Source organism: Rattus norvegicus, chromosome 4 (genome assembly GCF_021556685.1).
Source record: "Rattus norvegicus strain SHRSP/BbbUtx chromosome 4, alternate assembly SHRSP_T2T, whole genome shotgun sequence".
In the NCBI taxonomy this organism is placed as follows: domain Eukaryota; kingdom Metazoa; phylum Chordata; class Mammalia; order Rodentia; family Muridae; genus Rattus; species Rattus norvegicus.
In genome coordinates this window covers 160,388,570-160,407,249 of record NC_141537.1, presented here as the reverse complement: position 1 = coordinate 160,407,249, position 18,680 = coordinate 160,388,570, and the positions used below count along the sequence as shown (strand labels likewise).

Genomic DNA, 18,680 nt, shown 5'->3' with positions numbered 1-18,680 from the left:
CACACGCGGGTGGCACACACATCCATACGCGAGTAAGTAAATAAACACGTAAATTAATGAAGCAGGAGATTGAGAAGGAAGAAGGAAGGGAGGGACGGAGGGACAGAGGGAGGGAGGAGAGAAAATATCCCTGAATAGCCAGCAGCTGCTTCCGTGTCCATAGGAAATCAACGGAGTGCAGCTCATCACCGAGTCCATGTCTCGGCCCTTCTCAGCCTGGGGTCCCACCCTCCTCCACTCGGGGCATTCGGTTTACAGAATAGCAAATGACACCAGCCCCAACTTAGAGTTCCAGTGCAAGTGCGTGGATATCCTATTACTTTAGCTTTTCTTTTTCTTTTTTTTTTCTTTCTTTTTTTTCCTTTTTTTTCGGAGCTGGGGCCCGAACCCAGGGCCTTGCGCTTGCTAGGCAAGCGCTCTACCACTGAGCTAAATCCCCAACCCCTACTTTAGCTTTTCTACATGCTGGGAAATGACCACGCGATTTTTAAAAGACCAACATCAGGCTCCAGTGTCCAAACCATCTCAAGGATCGTTTCTGTCCCGAGGCATTTACTGTGGGCCCAAAGACAAAACCTGTCTCAGGCTTGCCTGAGGCCTATGCTCCAAACACTGCACACTAGCAGGGCCCGCCATGAGGTGGATCGAGGACCTCTTCAGCTCCTTCCCGCTAGATGTCCTTGACCTTTATGACCTCCAGCTTGTCTCCTCCTCTATCTGTTCTTCCTTTGCATCCCCAACATTACAGTGAAGGCAGACAAAGATGGTTTGTCTCTGTTTCCTGAGAAACCTCACTGGGAGCCAAAGGCACCTTTCTCCTGGGAACATGAAGGGATTCCCCAGAGGCCTGTCCTTCTTATGAGCTCTCCCACCAATGAAGACTCAGGAAAGGAGGCTGGGAACTCAAGAGCCAGGGAAACTGTGGCTAGGGGTACAGCTAGGAAATGCAGAGGCAGCACCTGGGCAGCTAGGGAGGCACCATTGCCACACAGATCTGGAGGACAAGTATATTTCTTTCAGAGATGCCATAGAAAGGTCACTGCCACTGCCTATAAGGCTGGGCTAGCCCAAAATACAGCAGCAAAAGAAAATCAAACAAGATGATCCCCCAAAGCCATGTTGGGGAGCATGAAAGCTCTCACCTTTCCAAGAGAAGAATGAAGACTGAAAGAGCACTCCTTGAGGAGGGATGAGGGAGCACTCCTTGAGGAGGGATGAGGGAGCACTCCTTGGGAGGAATGAAGGAGCACTCCTTGAGGAGGGATGAGGGAGCACTCCTTGGGAGGAATGAAGGAGCACTCCTTGGGAGGGATGAAGAAGCACTCCTTGAGGAGGGATGAGGGAGCACTCCTTGGGAGGAATGAAGGAGCACTCCTTGAGGAGGAATGAGGGAGCACTCCTTGGTAGGAATGAAGGAGCAGTCCTTGAGGAGGAATGAGGGAGCAGTCCTTGGGAGGAATGAGGGTGCACTCCTTGAGGAGGAATGAGGGAGCACTCCATGAGGAGGAATGAAGGAGCACTCCTTGAGGAGGAATGAGGGAGCACTCCTTGGGAGGGATGAAGAAGCACTCCTTGAGGAGGGATGAGGGAGCACTCCTTGGGAGGGATGAAGGAGCACTCCTTGAGGAGGAATGAAGGAGCACTCCTTGGTAGGAATGAAGGAGCACTCCTTGAGGAGGAATGAGGGAGCAGTCCTTGAGGAGGAATGAGGGAGCACTCCTTGGGAGGGATGAAGGAGCAGTCCTTGAGGAGGAATGAGGGAGCACTCCTTGAGGAGGGATGAAGGAGCACTCCTTGGGAGGGATGAAGGAGCACTCCTTGAGGAGGAATGAAAGAGCAGTCCTTGAGGAGGAATGAGGGAGCACTCCTTGGGAGGAATGAAGGAGCACTCCTTGAGGAGGAATGAGGGAGCATTCTTTGAGGAGGAGGAGGAAGAGAAGGAGAAGGAATTGAGGTCAGTTTGGTAGACAAAAGATGCCTGAGGAAAATTGAGACAAAGTCAAGATAAAGTGAGGTATGTGGTCCTGAAACTGAGAGAGGCTGAAACAGGAAGATCACAGGTTCCAGCCTAAGCTACATAGCATAACTCTTTCCAAAAACAAAAGAAAAAAGGGACCAATTGTTTCAAAGTTATCATACTTACAATGTGGCAGGAAAGGAGACAAACTGACTTTGTATAATAAAAACTGTGGGGGTTGGGGATTTGGCTCAGTGGTAGAGCGCTTGCCTAGGAAGCGCAAGGCCCTGGGTTCGGTCCCCAGCTCCGAAAAAAAGAACCAAAAACAAAAAAACAAAAAACTGTGGAACGTGGATCCCCCAGGGGGTGACAGTGAGAGTCACCTGCCCTTCATATTGAACATTTTTTTTTAAAATTCTTCCCTCATATATTAGATCTGACTGCAGTTTCCCCTCCCTCCCTTCTCCCAGTCTCTCCCCAACACCTCCACCCTGCCCCACCGCAAGACCTGGCCCTGTCCACCTCTCCTCAGAAAAGAGCAGGCCTCCCAGGGACATCAACCAACTTGGCATGACAAGCTACAGTAAGAGCAGGCACATGCTATCCTATCAAGGGGTGGAAGAGGCAACCAACAGGAGGAAAAGGGTCCCACAAACAGGCGAGAGTCAGGGACAGCCCCTTTCCCCTGTTAGGGTTCCCACAAGAACACAAGTCACTCAGTCATAGAGTCTGTGCAGAGGACCTGGGTCAGACCCCACAGGCTCCCTCATCTCTGCAAGCCCCCATGAGTCCCTGGTCAGATGATTCTGTGGACTGTGTTCCCATGGTGTCCTTGACCCCTTTGGGTTCTCCAATCCTTCCTCCCCACTCCAGAGGACTCCCCGAGATCTGTCAAACATCACAGAACATTTGAAGGACTTGCTCAGGGACGAGCGTTAAGAAGCCTAGGGGCAACTAACCAAGTGGTGTCAAGGTGGACCGGATATAAGCAAGAGCAGGTCGGAGCTGGTGGTCCAGGATGCTCACTTACTGCTAGAATTTGGGGTCCTGAAGTGGATAGTTTATAGCAACCGGACCCCATTTCCTATTCAGAGACAAGTGGAAATTAACAATGCAGGGGCAGGGGTAGGTTAAGGTCGTGGCCGTCATTGAAGGCAGAACTGTGTAGAAGCTGTGGAACTCCTAATCCCACGAGGTGAGGAGGCTTCGGAGGCATTGGCCACATCGACAATAGGAGAGTTTAAAAGGACACATTATGAGAGCAGGGAGGATCTCTGAGACCATCTGAGCAAGTGGCTTTTAAGTTTTACAGGCAAACACCCTTTTCATGAGTCAGCACACACACACACACACACACACACACACACACACACACACACACACGCGTACAGAGAGAGAGAGAGAGAGAGAGAGAGAGAGAGAGAGTGTGTTTCTGTTTTCATCCCTACCATATGCTAACCTAAACTGGCTCCTTCCTTCCTTTCTTTTTTCCTTCCTTCTTTTACAAGAGACAGTATCTATGCAGCACAGGCCAGGCTGGAACTCAAGGTCGCCTCACTCCTTCAAGCACTTAGATTGTAAGCAAACACTCCCAGGCCCAAATAAATTGTTATCACATTACAGTTGAAGAAACTGAGGCTTAAATATATAATCTGATTTTACCATCTTGCCGCCATTATCACTGGAGAGTGGACACTTTGCTGTGGGACCTGCTACAAATGACAGAATGAGCAAGCAACAGTAACTGGGCCCTGCCCACTAGATGACCTGGCCCTGCCCACTGGATGTCCTGGCTCCACCCACTGGATGACCTGGCTCCACCCACTAGATGACCTGGCCCTACCCACTGGGTGTCCTGGCTCCACCCACTAGATGACCTGGCTCCACCCACTGGGTGTCCTGGCCCTGCCCACTGGATGTCTATAACACATACCCTAGATTGGATCTTCCAAAAGGTACCCAGACACTGCCAGTTTCCTCTGATGGAGAAACTTTGACTAAGAACTATTAGTGTACACTGGTCACCTGGAGCACACAGCACACAGGGTTTCCCATCCAGAAGCTCAAGTGTCCTTTTGCAACACAAAGCTGCCTAACTAGGATCTCTCTCTCAGTGCAGTAGATTCGGCAAACCACTGACACTGAGAGGAGCTCTAAAGCACCTCCATTTCACCTGCCTTCTTTCCTTCCTGCAAATACTGTGCAGCCATTAGAAGAGTGTGTCATTCAAAGTGTCCACGGACCCCCCCAAAAAGGGAAACCCATGCACCACAAACCTCCAAGGTAGTATTTCCTAGCTCTATTGGGCAAAAAAAAAAATTAAGGGCCAGTTGTCCACCGAAGAAGAAAGACAGAGCAGCCAAGTTCTACCCAGGCTCCCAGCTTGTCTCAAAGGAACTGTACAAGATGCTCAGAAAGTGGTGAGCTACCAACCCTCACCCCATTTGGTGGGAGCAGGAGGCCCTGCCCCATCAGAAGCATACAGGAAGCTTGAATCAGGGGTTATTCTCAGACATCTTGTACTGTGGAAATGACTGAGCAAGCTTCCGGTTACTTGTGGCTCTCCTTGAGCTAATCTGGGAGCCAGATCTTGTGGCCCTGACTTAGAAAGAGAAGGACTTACAAAGAAGGAGGAATCAGGTCTCTCTGTGGCCCCTGGGCTGACTGTAGAAGACATGAAACCTTGGCTTGGGCCCCCATTCACAAGAGGGCTCCCCTCAGCATTAGGCAGGCTTTCGTGCACAGACAGAAACACTTTGCCCAGGATATGAGCAAGGCCTACAAACACCCAGACAGGAATGTAAATGGTTTAGAATCAAGGAAACAGGATGTCTCTGGAGAACAATTGAGCACAAGGTAATCCTAGGCCCATAAACGAAACCCAGGGTCCAAAGCCTAGGTTCCTTCCTCTGACCTAGGACTTCCCCAACCACACACCACTAATACCAACAGGAAAAGTAACCATCAGGTCTTTCTGACGTCACGGTAGGACCAGGGTAGAAATGCAACCAACCTACTACGGCAAAGCACGTCTACTCTAGAATGGATTCGAACCAACAGCTCCCAGAAAACTGACCCTTGACAACAGCACGTCATCGTGAAAAAAGAATCACAAACCACTGGAGAATCGACGGGGATGTCTGGAAATGCATGGTCCCTCCTTGGATCTCGACGTGCCTCCTGGGTACTGAAACCAGGAAGAGTGACCCGTGAGGCTGGGTCTCTGCTACAGCCCTGTGTGGTGACAGAAGGGATTTTCCGTGAAAGAGAATCTGACCTCAACGGGAGCACGCTGAGGCCCAGCAGTGTGTGACTCTTTGACAAGTGAATTCAATAACAGGACATCTTGTAGTGACCCGGATGCTTCTGAGACTTAGTATGCACCATGGATTGCGTTTTCAAAGAGCAGATCTCACCTGAGCCTCACATGCCCGAGTCATAAAGAGACTGTCGTTTCCCTGGGGACTCTGATGGGGAAGGGACATGAGTGTGAGGCTCTTTCTCCTCAGAGCAACACAGCCTCCAAGTCCTTAGAAATGTAAGCCAATTGGCTAACCCAAGTAGATGAGCCCAGTGCCAACCAGAGCCAAGTAGTCAAAAGGGCTGTGATGGTTAATCCCATGGGCCATCAGGGATTGGTGTTATAATCTCATCTCCAGGTAACGAGCTCTAGAACCGCTTAGAGAAGGAGCCTGTATAAAGGAGTAGCCAAGATAGGTTGGCTTGTGAGCATGCCTGAGAAGAACTGTCTTGCTTAGGTTAACTCAAATGGGAAGACCCACCCTAACAGTGATTGGCACCCTTTCCCGGGCTGGGTCCTGAGCAAAAAGGAGGACGTCTTCAGGAGCATTTGTCGTTCTCAGGTTCTTGACTGTAGACGCTGCGTGGCCAGCTGTCTCAGGCTCCAACCTCTATGGCTTCCCTTGTAACCAGCTGTGAGCCAAAATAAAGCCTTCCCTAACTTGCCTTTGTCAGGGTATCACGTCCCAGCAACAGAGACATAGACAAGGGCTTTCCTGGGGGGGGGGGTCGAATGGCATTCCAGAGATACCAACACAGCCTGAGTTTCCTTGACTATGAGGGCTCCCTTAATGGAGGGAGGCGGTTTGAATTGCCCTTATGTAGGGAGAAAGGGGGCTTTTTAAATATGCTGGCTGGGTCCCCAAGAGCCCAATATATGAAATCTAGGCCTGGTCCTGGGATTCACTATGTACTCCTTATTAACCTGTCTCTAGGCAGGATCCACAGGAGCACAAAGCTAAGCTAAGGCAGACAGATCCCCCACCACTCAGGCATCAGCCTCTCCCTAAACCTGAAGCCATAGGGCAGAGAGGGGATACTGTTAACCCTGTCAAAATCTTGTGTCAAGACTGTGGAGTCAGCTCAGCAGGAAGGAATACGTGCTGCTTTTCCGGGGATCTGAGTTCAGTACCTAACACATCACATGATTCACAAGGGCCTATAACTGCAAGGGATCTATAGGCACCAGCATATGCATACCATATATTCACAGGCACATACGCATAAGTAGAAAAATCATTAAAAAAAAAAAGTCCAAAAACTCTTGTCGTGTCTACTCCAATCCGACTCACCAACACCCACGTCGCCAGGTAGAGTACTTGCACCTCTCCGCCATGATGGTTAAGTAGGAGGAGCTCTGTTCAGAATACACGCTGTGGTCACCTGAGGGGCAGGCCTGACTTCCTGCCGCCCGCCCGAGTGGGGCAGGAGGAGATTGTGCTCTTCTAAACCACACCCTAGCTATTGCCTCGGTGGGACCCCACATGGCTTCCACAGCTTGTCACATCCCGTTACAGCTCCTGTCTTGTTACTGTGACCCAGGCCACCAATCCTTGTTCCTCACATACCTGTCTGTGGTGGTTTGGATAGAAATGGCCCCACAGACTCATAGATTTGAGTGCTTGGTCATTAGGGAGTGATGCTACTAGACAGGGACCAGGAGACGTGGCCTTGTTGGAGAAAATGTGTCAGTGGTATTTCAAATGCTCAAGCCATGACTCTCTCTCTCTCTCTCTCTCTCTCTCTCTCTCTCTCTCTCTCTCTCTCTCTCTCTCTCCCACCCCCCACCCCTGCTTCCTGCAGATCCACATGTTAAAGTCTCAGATCCTTCTCCAACACCACATCTGGCTGTGTGCCACCATGGATTAAACCTCTGAGACTGTAAGCAGGCCCCAGTTAAATGCTTTCCTTTATAAGAGTTATTGTGGTCGTGCTGTCTCTCCACAGCAGTAGAACATTGCCTAAGACACTGTCCCTCAGCACCGTCTCCCCAGTACTCTAGTTCTTTCTGACCCTTCTTTGCTATGCAAGACTCTACCCTGCTGCCTCCCAGCCTACTGAATGGAGCAGACAACCCGGGCAGATTAAATGAGACTGTCCCTCATAGGTTCATCTGTTTGAATACTTGGCCCCTGGTGGGTGGAACTGTTCAGAAGGATGAGGAGGTGTGGCCTTGTTGGAGGAGGTGTCTCACTGGGGGTGGGCTTTGAGGTGTCAATGGCCATACCATTCCCAATTAGCTCTCACTCCTTCTTTCTACCTCCTACTTGCAGATCAGAATGAAAGCCACTGCTCCAGAGCCATGCCTGCCTACCTGCCTACCTGCCTCCATGTTTCTGGCCATAATGGTCATAGACTCACCCTCTGGAAGTGTAAGCCACAACAAACTGATTCTTCTATCGTTTGCTTTGGTCATGGTGTCTCCCCACAGCAATAGAAAGTCAACCAGGACACAGTCCAGCAGATTAAAGACTCTGTACCTCAGCCTCATCCTCTCACACACACTTACAATCCGGTGCTGGGTAGATTTATGTCAACTTGGCGTGAGCTAGAGTTCTGAGAGAAGGGAACATCAAGTAAGAAAATACCTCCATAAGATCAGGTTGTAGGCAGGCCTGTAAGATATTTTTTTAATTAGAGATCAGTGGGCAGGGTGGGGGTGGTAGGCCATTGTAGGTAGTGCCATCCTTGGGCTGATGGTCTTGGGTTCTATAAGAAAGCATGCTTAGTAAGAGGTGCAAGCCAGGGGGTTGGGGATTTAGCTCAGTGGTAGAGCGCTTGCCTAGGAAGCGCAAGGCCCCGGGTTCGATCCCCAGCTCCGAAAAAAAGAACCAAAAAAAAAAAAAAAAAAAAAAAGAGGTGCAAGCCAGGAAGCAGCATTCCTCCTCCATGGCCTCGACATCGGCTCCTGCTTCCAAGTTCCTGCCTTGCTTGAGTTCCTGTCCTGATGTCTTAGTTAGGGTTTTACTGCTGTAAACAGATATCATGACCAAGGCCAGTCTTATAAAGGACAATATATATATATATATATATATATATATATATATATATATATATGTATATATATATATATATATATATATATATTTGGGGCTGGCCTACAGGTTCAGAAGTTCAGTCCATTATCATCAAGGTGGGTGCATGGCAGCATCGAGGTAGGCATGGTGCAGGAGAAGCTGAGAGTTCAAAATCTTCATCTGAAGGTTGCTAGTGGAAGACTGGCTTCCAGGCAGCTAGGATGAGAGTCTTATAGCCCACACCCACAGTGACACACCTACTCCAACAAGGCCACACCTTCTAAATGTGCTATTCCCTGGGCTGAGCATATACAAGCCATAACATCTGATTCCTTTGATGATGAACAGTGATGTAGAAGTATATGTTGAACAAGTCCTCTCCACCCTAAGTCGCTTTGGTCATGGTTTCATTGCAGCAATAGTAACCCTAAGGAAAACCCCAATGCCTCTCAACATCCAGCCCCCAGTAAACACCAGTAACAGCAGCTGGAAAATTATTAGACATGAGATTCTCGGTTCCATTCCCGAGCTCCTGGAACCAGAACTCTGGGGTTAGAACCAAGCAATAGCTGTAGAACTCTCCTTGGTGCTCCTGACACCTGTCAAAGTCGGGAACCACTGCTCAAGCTTGACCATCACTCCAGCCTTAGTCATCTGGACCCTGGCTCCCCATAATAAGCACTTCCTCTCATGCTGCCCCCAGTGCATGGAAAACCTCCCTGTCTTCTCCACCTAACCCAAACCCCTCACCCAAGATTTCTCAAATGTCACCCACATGAATAGTTTCCTTTAATATAGTGGCTCTCCACCTCCCCAGTGCCGTGACCCTTTAATACAGTTCCTCGTGTTGTGGTGACCCCCAACCATAAAGTATTTTCGTTGCTACTTCATAACTGTAATATTGCTACTGTTGTGAATCATAATGTAAACATCTGTGTTTTCTGATGGTCTTAGGAGACCCCTTTGAAAGGGTAGCACCTCACAGGTTGAGAATCCCTGCTTTAATACAACATAACTCCAGGTTTTATGGATCCTTCTCCTGTCCTTGCTGAGAGATCCCACTGAACAACAGAAAACAAAGAAGAACAAGATACTATCCTTGCCCTTGTGGGGCTTCTGGAGAACAGGGAAGATGGTGGATACTGAAGTGACTGGATTACTAACAGAGGCGGGAGAGCAGGTAGAAAGAGAGCCTGAGAAAGTGTCTTAGTGTTGCTATTGCTGCGATAAAATGTCAGGACCAAAAAGCCAGCTGAGGAGAAAAGTGTCTATTTGGGTTACACTTCCATATCAATGTTCATCATCAAAGGAAGTCTGGACAGAAACTCAAGCAAGGCAGGAACCTGGAGGCAGGAGGCCTTCGGAGAGGTACTGCTTACTGGCTTGCTCCTCGTGGCTTGCTCAGCCTGCTTTCTCATAGAACCCAGGGCCACCTGCCCAGGGATAGCCCCACCCACAATGGGTTGTGCTATCATTAGCACAACACTAATTAATCATTAGCACCAGCAATTACTAATTAAGAAAACGTCCTACAGGCTTGCCTATGGACTGATTGTACGGAGGAATTCTCTCAGTTGAGGCTCCCTTCTCTCTGATGACTGTAGCTTGTGTCAAGTTGACTTAAAACTAGACAGTACAAAGAGCATCTCAGAAACAGAAAGAAGCCAGGAGAATCGGCCACTCAACAAGCTAAGGCAGGAGAGCCTCCACTTTAAGACCGGCCTGGGCCATGCTCAATCGGGAGAGGTAGAGAGTCTCACAGCTATGGCCACAGTCTGTTTACAAACAGCTTAACGCATGCACGGACCCACAGAATGACTAAAGGAGAGACAACCCTGACAGCCTCCAACCTATGTCAAGCAAGGCCCTGCAGGCTGCCAACCTTGTGCCAGGCTCCAGTTCAGCCCTCTCTAGACTAGGTTCTGACCTTGGGATCTGTCCTGGGATTTACCCATTTAGCCCAATATTAGTGGGAATCCCACTAAGATGACTCAAAGGGGGAAATGTACAAGCCCGGTGGCCCAAGTTTGAACCCAAGAACCCACATCTGTAAGCCCAGCATTCCTAAGGTGGTACAGAAAGTGGAGAGGGGAGACTGGCCCAAAAGCTCATGGGCCGGCTGGCTTGGAATCCCCAGCACAGCCAAAGCAGTAAGAGAGACCATGCCTCAACAATGTTGAGGTGAGACCCACTCCTGAGAGTTCTCCAACCTCCACATGAGCCACGGCACACTCGAGTGTGTACCTGTGCACACACGCATGCACACACTCTCATAGTAACAATTATTATTATTGATTGGCAATGTTCAGAAAAGCTCAATATATACTCAAATTTTTCATCACCAACCTTTCTGTCTGTCGCTCTGACTTGTCCTCACCAAGAATCCTGTCACGTGGGTTTAACCAGAATCCTCCTTACCCTGGCAGTGTTCTATTAAGGGCCTCATCCCCACCCCTGACTCTAAACATGTACTTTTCCTGTTGGAATTTGGGAGTCAGACCCCTTCTCTTACTCTCTCCTACCAAAAAAACTCCCACGACAACAGTCCCTCTCGAAGTCAAGGCCTTCCTTCCCAGTTTTAACAAGTTTCTCAAAATGTTTCCTTAACAACATAGATCTGTCTGTTTGGTCATCTCGTTTCCCCAAGGCAGAGGGGTCCACCTTCACTGGGCCTACAGCATCCCTCCCCTGTAGCTCACAGCAGATTAGTTCTTAGAGAACGGACCCTCGTTCTCTATCACTGCCTACAGCTTAGAGCACACCCTCTCTCCCTATAGCAGAGGGAGTGCCTTTCGACTTGAATGGGCTGAAACTGGGGTCCAGTTCCTCCTAGGAAGGATGAGACAGACTTCTTTGGATACAGTTCCTCATTTGTAAACAAGGATCTGACAACTGCATCCGACAGCTACAGTGAGGATGCAAAGACACAAACAAGTAGACCATTAGCTCCTGACCAGTAATATAGGAACTATCCAACCTCTTAATTCTGAATTCCGCATATCCCAAAGCTCTTCTACGTCATCTTCTTTCTCTATGATATTGAACTCCTGGAATGTTGCCTGGACCCACAGCAATGGATACAATCATTGGAGTTAACACAGATGTCCTCACACCAGACTAAGAGAAGGTGTCACAGGAAGACCACTGCCCTCCACAGTCTCAGAAATGACCTCTAATCTCAGGACCTGAGAGTTGGAACCCTCCTCCATCTCAGCTGCCCCTGCTCTGGGATCCTGCCACGGGCACCCAGGACTCACCGAGAATTGAGAAGGAACGTTTCTGGCAGTCCCCAGCCAGGAGATAACTGCAGCCTCCTGCAAAACTGTACATGGCTTCATCGAAAGTGTTGATGAAGCCATCCCCAAAGAGGCTGCATCGGGCTGTCGACAGCCTGTCACGAGGATCTTCTGTGCAGAGGGTCCCTGAAGGAAGAGGCCACGGTGAGCGTTATGGGAGCATCAGCCCATAGAAACTGATGCCCCAGAGAAACCAGGCTGCAACTAGTAGAAAGTAGAAGCAAGGAAGTTCTTTCCATTTTAAATGGGGTCCCTTGCCTCTGAGCATGACCCCAGACTCATGACAATAATGGAGAAACAATCTTCCAGGACATATTCGTCTTAGTGACACTTACTACCTTAAGCAGTGATGCCTGTTATAGAAAATTTAGGGACCATAGAGGAGTGCAGAGTATGAGAGACGATAGCCCACTGTGCCCCACCATGGGCAGTAACCATGCTGGCATTCCAACAGTTGCTTCACTGCTCTACTTCTTGGCGCTGGTCAAAGGGCATGGCTGGCATTTCCAAACTGGGAATCTCAGAGAGGGAAGTAAGGTGGGACAAGGGGTGTGGGGAGAAAAGGGGTGCTCTAGAACCCAGAGAACTGTCCTTGGACTTTGGCTCCATATGACTCTCATGCATTAGTGCCTCTTCCCTGACCAGCAGTCTCCTCATCTACACTGAGGTGTTCAACTAGATGACCACATGGAAACAAATGCTGTCTCCATGCTCCTATCACAAGGTACAGTTCTGTGCCACCAAGACCCTTCGGGTATTCAGTTTAGAGGGGACGTTAAATCAGAAACAAGGTTCTGCGTAACTGTCCCAGGAGGTGACCACTGACTCCTAAAGACACAAGCCTAACACAGAGGGAGCACAGGTGAGCTCCAGACACACATGCCGAGTCCTGGAAGGAGGTGTTCCCAGTAATCCTGGAAGAAGATAAATACTTTCTTAAGTATTTGGTACCTACCTGGCCAGGTGAGGGCCAGAACTAACAGGCAGATCTCATATCCGAAAGGATTCATCTGCCGAAGGAAAAAAAAGAGAAATGAGATGGTTCTCACTGTCTAGACAGATGGCTGTAAGTACATGCTACCGTCAATGTGTCCATTGAGGGAAGGAGGGGAGGAAGGGGAGTGGGGGAGGAGAACAAGAAGAAATAGAAGAAGTTGAAGAAGTAGAAGGAAGAGAAGAAGAAGTAAAAAAGTAGAAGTAGAAAAAAGAGAAGGAGGAGGGGGAAGAGGAGGAGGAAGAAGAGGAAGAAGAGGAGGAAGAGGAGGAAGAGGAGGAAGGGGAGGAAGGGGAGGAAGGGGAGGAGGATTCTCACTGGCCCCTATGCCTCCTTTAAACATGAAGAACTAGTGCCCACACTCCCACTGCAAAGTCAGGCCTAAGAGCAACCATCCCAGTGAGCCACACTGCTGGCACCTTCTCCAGACAATGGTACCAGGACCAGTTGGGGTGGGGAAGTTCTGGGTCTTTTCCCCCACCCTCCATGCTAGCCTGGCATCCCATGTCCCCACAGCCCTACACCAGCTGGAACAAAGGTGCCACCCCACCATCACACGTAGCAACCAACGAGGAGGAGAAGGGGCTGGCTTCCGTTGCTGCCATCAGAACCCAGAAACAGAGACCAGTCAGAGGCCATCACTGAGAACTCAACGGTCACCTGCCCTGGACCGTGAGCACCTTTAGACCAGTGACTGTCTCTCTCAACAACATCCCTAGGGCCTGCAAGGACACTCAGGGCCCAGGACATGCTCTGCAGATAGATGCTTGCTGAGTGGCCTCGACAAGGGGACAGGGCTCTAACAGCCCTGGACCTGAGGACATTTCTTTACAACGTGCCTCACCCCACTGCCCACTCATTCCTGGCTGGCAGAGCATAGCCTCTCCAACCCTCAGAGCCCCTGCCGCCACCCCTCTCTTCTGGAGAAGGTTACAGGAAACACATAACATGCCACCTAGGACATAGCTGGTACAACTCTTCTTACATGATGCCCATTCAGACCAATGAAGAGGAATAAACCCCCAGTATCTTATGACTGTGAACTGGACATGGACCAGACTAGGTCACAAAGCAGGTGTCCTGTCCCCTACCCTCCCAGCACACAGGTGCATCAGGGGCTCCAAGCACGGATTCAAGAAGGGAGGGAAAGCAATCTCATCTGAGTACAGTTCTGCCGCACTGGAAAGCCTCTTCAGAAAGAAAAGCAGGACCCAGCAGCAACAGCAGAAGGGACATTAGGATCCAGCTAGCTTTGAATCGCTTCTCCAAAAGACCCCCTTCTGCTATAGGATTCCCAGCCAGATCTCAGGGGCAGGGATCAGCCCTGTACCTCCCTCCCATGACTAAGCCAGCTCTCCATCCAAACCCATCATACCTTGCCATACAAACAGGGGCCGTATCTCCAAGGTCCCTTGCAAAACCCAGGCCGCTGCTCAGTGGTGACACCGCTCACTCCTAAGCCATGTCCCTGAGCAAATGCTGGATGGATCTGCTCAGGCTCTGGGCTGGCGAGTTGTCCAGGGGCTTTGAAGTCGTCACAGCCAGAGAGAGCAAGCCCAAGCTGAGGCCAAGCCCATTCCTCTGCACTGCAATAGCTTCAAGTTGCCACAGCAGAGCCCTGGCCTTCTCTTAATTACCGAGGGGAAACAATGGCAGGAAGCAGTAGTAGGAGCCCTTCCAGGCTGATAAGGCTTAAAGAGTCAGGAGGGAGAGCTCCCGGAATCTGCCCTAATGAGCTGCCTTGCTCCCCAAACACCAACATGGGCTCAGTCTCTCAGACTCCCTGTGTACCCCTACAGGCAACCAGGACCAGGGACAGTAGGTTTCCCATGACAGTCCAGTCCACTCTAGGAGAGAGAACCAGGTTACATCAACATGGTTTTTGGTTCCAAATTCCAGGGGTTTTGAAAAACACCTCTAGCCTCAGGGTGAGAGGGAGAAGTGTGTTAACACTTCCTGCCCCGTCACCCACAGGTATGAACAGTCCAGGCCAGACCTCACAAAAACAGCCTGTTTGAAACCCAGCCAGTGTTTTATGGACAGGTTAAAGACAAAGGCCCCGGGCCAGGAGTGGTGGTGCACACCTTAATCTCAGCACTCTGGAGCAGAGGCGGGAAGGTCTTCATGAGGTTTAAGCCAGTCTGGTCTACTTAGCAAGATCCAGGACAGCAAGGACTAGAAATAGAGAGAGCCCATTTCAAAACAAACAGCAACAAAACGGAAGCCCTGGTTGGCAGTCCAAGCCTTTGGGAGTTAGGGGGGTGGAAATGATGGTCTCGTTCTAATACTCCCCCCTCCAAAGGCTCACAAGCACACACCTGCTCTCTGCTCTCCCACTGAGCTCCATCCCCGGGTTCCCACCACACATACCTCCCGAACCCTGATTCTCCACACGCCAGCACACACACATAAGCACTCCATCCCCACCTCCTGACCTCCTATCCCCAAAAGCCCAGCTCTCGGCCTGATCTCACACACTGATTCCTGTTCAAAGAGATGACAGGAGAGGCGACTGAGGCAGGGCCTTCTCAGAGGGATTCCCGGCACTCAGTTGGGCAACCAGGGCCGAGCATCTAGAAGTGGCCCATTTCCGTTGCGTCTCACTACAACACTTGCGCTAAGCCTCTGAAGAACCACTTTGCCCCATTTTTGCTAGGCCCTCTTTGCACACACCTCACACTCCCCTGTTCCCTTCTCCACTGTCTTAGGGTTCTGTGATGAAACACTGTGACCAGAAAGCAAGTTGGGGAGGAAAGGGTTTATTTGGTTTATGCTTCCAGATCGCAGTTTGTCACCAAAGGACATCGTGACGGGAACTCAAGGCAAAATGTGGAGGCAGAGCTGATACAGACAGAGGCCATGGAACAGTTCTGCTTACAGGCTTACTCACACTGCTTTCTTATTGAACCCAGGACCAGCAACCCAGCACCACCCTCAATGAGCTGGACCCTCCCCCATGGATCACTAATTAAGAAAATGTCCTACAGGCCTGCGTACAGACATATTGTGGAAGTGTTTTCTTAATAGAGGTTCCCTCCTCTCAGATGACTTTACCTTGTGTCAAGTTAAGGAAAAAAATTAGCCAGCACAACCAGCCAAGGTAGGAAGGTCAGTGTTGCCAGGACAGACAAAGAACGAAAGAGGCAAGATTAGCCCTAAACATTTCTGTTACCAGGATCCTTAGGGGCAGAGTCCTAGTAAACTAGCCTTGGCCACCCATCACCAATGGGCCAATTTAAAAGGTATATGGTAATGAGGGAGATTTATTCATGTAGCCACATCGGGAGCAGAGCAAGGAGACCCAGTGACCCACACCTAAATCCATGAAATTAGGCTTAAACAGAGGGCAGGAGATGTGTGTGTGTGTGTGTGTGTGTGTGTGTGTGTGTGTGTGTGTGTGTGTCTGTGTCTGTGTCTGTGTCTGTGTGTCTGTGTATGTCTGTGTGTGTGCCTGTGTGTGTCTGTCTGTCTGTGTCTGTGTGTGTGTCTGTGTGTGTCTGTCTGTCTGTCTATCTGTCTGTGTCTGTGTGTGTGTCTGTGTGTCTGTCTGTCTGTGTGTGTGTGTCTGTCTATCTGTCTGTATCTGTGTGTGTGTCTGTGTGTCTGTCTGTCTGTCTGTGTCTGTGTGTGTCTGTGTGTCTGTCTGTCTATCTGTCTGTGTCTCTGTGTGTGTCTGTCTGTCTGTCTGTGTCTGTGTGTGTGTCTGTGTGTATCTGTGTGTCTAATTGTCTGTGTGTGTGTCTGTGTGTGTCTGTGTATGTCTGTGTGTCTGTGTGTGTCTGTCTATCTCTATGTGTATGTCTGTGTGTGTGTGTGTGTGTGTGTGTGTGTGTGTGTCTATGTGTCTGTGTGTCTGGGGGGGCAGTACTGGTCAAGGTGTGGTCCCTCCCATTAATGATCTGCCTTTTCTTGGCTCCACTCTCCTGCAGAGTGGTCTTACAAGTTATCAGAACTGTGTAAAATCTATTTCTGGGAGACAAGTTCCTCCTCCAGCTTCCAACTTTACCTTCCCCAGCATGAGATCCCTGGGCAAACTCCAGTGTCTTAGGAATTGTCTCAATTGGCTGATAGCAAAAGGGAGGGACACAGGCATCTCATCAGGATGTCCTTTCTCCTGGGGGCTAGAGAGATGGCTCATTGGTTAAGAACACTGACCTTCCAGGGGACCTGGTTCCACTCCTAGCACCCACATGATGGTTCATAACTATCTGTTAACTCCAGCTCTAGGAAATCAGACATCCTCTCCTGGCCTTCCAAAATGCTGAAAAAAACGCAGCACATTTTTAAATACACAGCTGGCCCTGAGAGCAAATGAGTGGGACACAGTGGTGCATGCCTTTAATCCCATCCCTCAGGAGGCTGAGGTAGGAGGACCGTGAGTTCAAGACCAGCCTTTACTACCTAGTGAGACTCGGTTTAATGAAAAACAAAAGCAAAATTAAACAAAATTCTCGGGGGGGGGACTTTTAGAAAAGAAATCCAAGAAAATGTTTCCAAAGAATAAAAAAATGAGGGTTGGGGATTTAGCTCAGTGGTAGAGCGCTTGCCTAGGAAGCGCAAGGCCCTGGGTTCGGTCCCCAGCTCCAAAAAAAAGAACCAAAAAAAAAAAAAAAAAAAAAAATGAAGAATGGTAAGAAGTGTTAGGAGAGAGCATGGAACGAAGGAAGCCAAGGGGAGGTGTGAGAGCCAGGCCCGGAGTCTACAGCCCTCGTGGTCTCTGCGTTCACAGCCGCAGACCCTGAGCGTTTTAGCACAGATAATTATGAGGGTGGGCAGGAAACTGCAGCCCAGACGTGCAAGTGCGATATGGGGAAAGGGAAGCCACCAGTAAAAGATGTTTGTTAGGACATGCATTGGGAGCGAGGGATGGAGGGACGGAGAGACAGAGGGATGGAGGGAGGGAGGGGATGGGAAGGGAAATTGGAGAGCGGAAGCGGGGTAAAGTGAGAAAATACTCAGCCTCGGAGCTGTGGTTTTTCCGCACCTAGTGATGTCAGCTGTTAGCTGGGACTGTTTCATTAGCCACCGGACAGCCTGCGCACGGACACAGAGGTGGGTCCCAGATGAGGTAGGTCAGAGGGTTGTAGAAGAGGACGTAGTAACTGGTCTCCATAACGAAGTCATCATTCAGAGTTAGGGACATTTTCTTCTGCCGGAGAAAGACAAGCTTACCGTCCCCGGCCTTGCTGAACGGAAGACTAAAGAAGGTTCTCAGGAAGAAGGAAGTTAAACCCTGAGAGAAAATGCTAGAAATAAAAGTAAACAAGAGAATTTGGTAGTCGTGGGCTGAATGTGAACAGGCAGCGACTTCATAAGACAATAACAATGATGGTGAGAAATTAAAGAGTTAAAATAATAAACGGGGTGCTGAGGCAGGAGGATGGGCTATGCATAAGTGAATGTTTCCAAAAAAATGTAAAAACGAAGAAAAGCGGAGCCATAGTACTCGACAGTGACAGCACAAAGGACGATGACAATCACGGAGAGAGTGTTTTGAGGTTCTCGTATTCTTCAGACTTAAAATAAAAGTTCATTTAAAAAAAAATGTGGAGAACAGAGACTGAAGAAAGCAGAATTCAGGGCCGGAGTGTAGCTCAGCTAGTAAGGTGCCTCATGCCCAAAGCTCTGGGTTGGTCCCCGGCCCCATACGAGACTGGTTGTGGTTGGGTCACGTCCAGTAATCACAGTCCTTAAACCAGGAGGTAGGAGCAAGATGGTTTCAAGGCCATTCTCTGCTACACGATGAATTCAAGGCTGGCCTGGGCTACAATGAGACCTTGGCTCAAACTAACACATTACCAAAGGGTAACAGTTATATAAAATCAAAGGCTGTAAAACAAGAGCCCGAAGAGATGACTGGAAGATCTCATTACTGCTCTCCCAGACGGTCTGGGTTCTATTCCAGCACCCACGTGGCAGCTCACAACAATCCAAGTCCAGCCGTGGGGATCTAATGCTGTCTTCTGGCCTCCAAGGGCACTGCATGAACATACTACAGACATACTGCATACTTACATAAGACTGCATCAAATGAGAAACTTACTCCTCACAAAGAAGACTACACAATAAAAATAAGATTTTAAATGACTGTATATCCTTGTTTGTGAGTATCAGGA

At 49.5% G+C, this 18,680-nt stretch overlaps 1 protein-coding gene across 2 annotated transcripts in view; it reads right to left on the bottom strand.

Moving 5' to 3' along the window:
* Vwf (von Willebrand factor) overlaps positions 1-17,764 on the bottom strand; it is a 135,006-nt gene extending 117,242 nt beyond the window's left edge. Inside the window, exons 1-3 of one of the 2 annotated variants that reach the window (XM_087655640.1) lie at positions 17,549-17,764; positions 12,526-12,580; positions 11,532-11,696 (exon numbers count right to left, since the gene is read on the bottom strand). In XM_087655640.1, coding sequence (XP_087511766.1) covers positions 11,532-11,696; positions 12,526-12,580 — 220 coding nt within the window. In that variant the 5' untranslated portion in view covers positions 17,549-17,764. 2 annotated transcript variants of the gene reach the window in all.
* Positions 17,765-18,680: the final 916 nt, after the last annotated feature.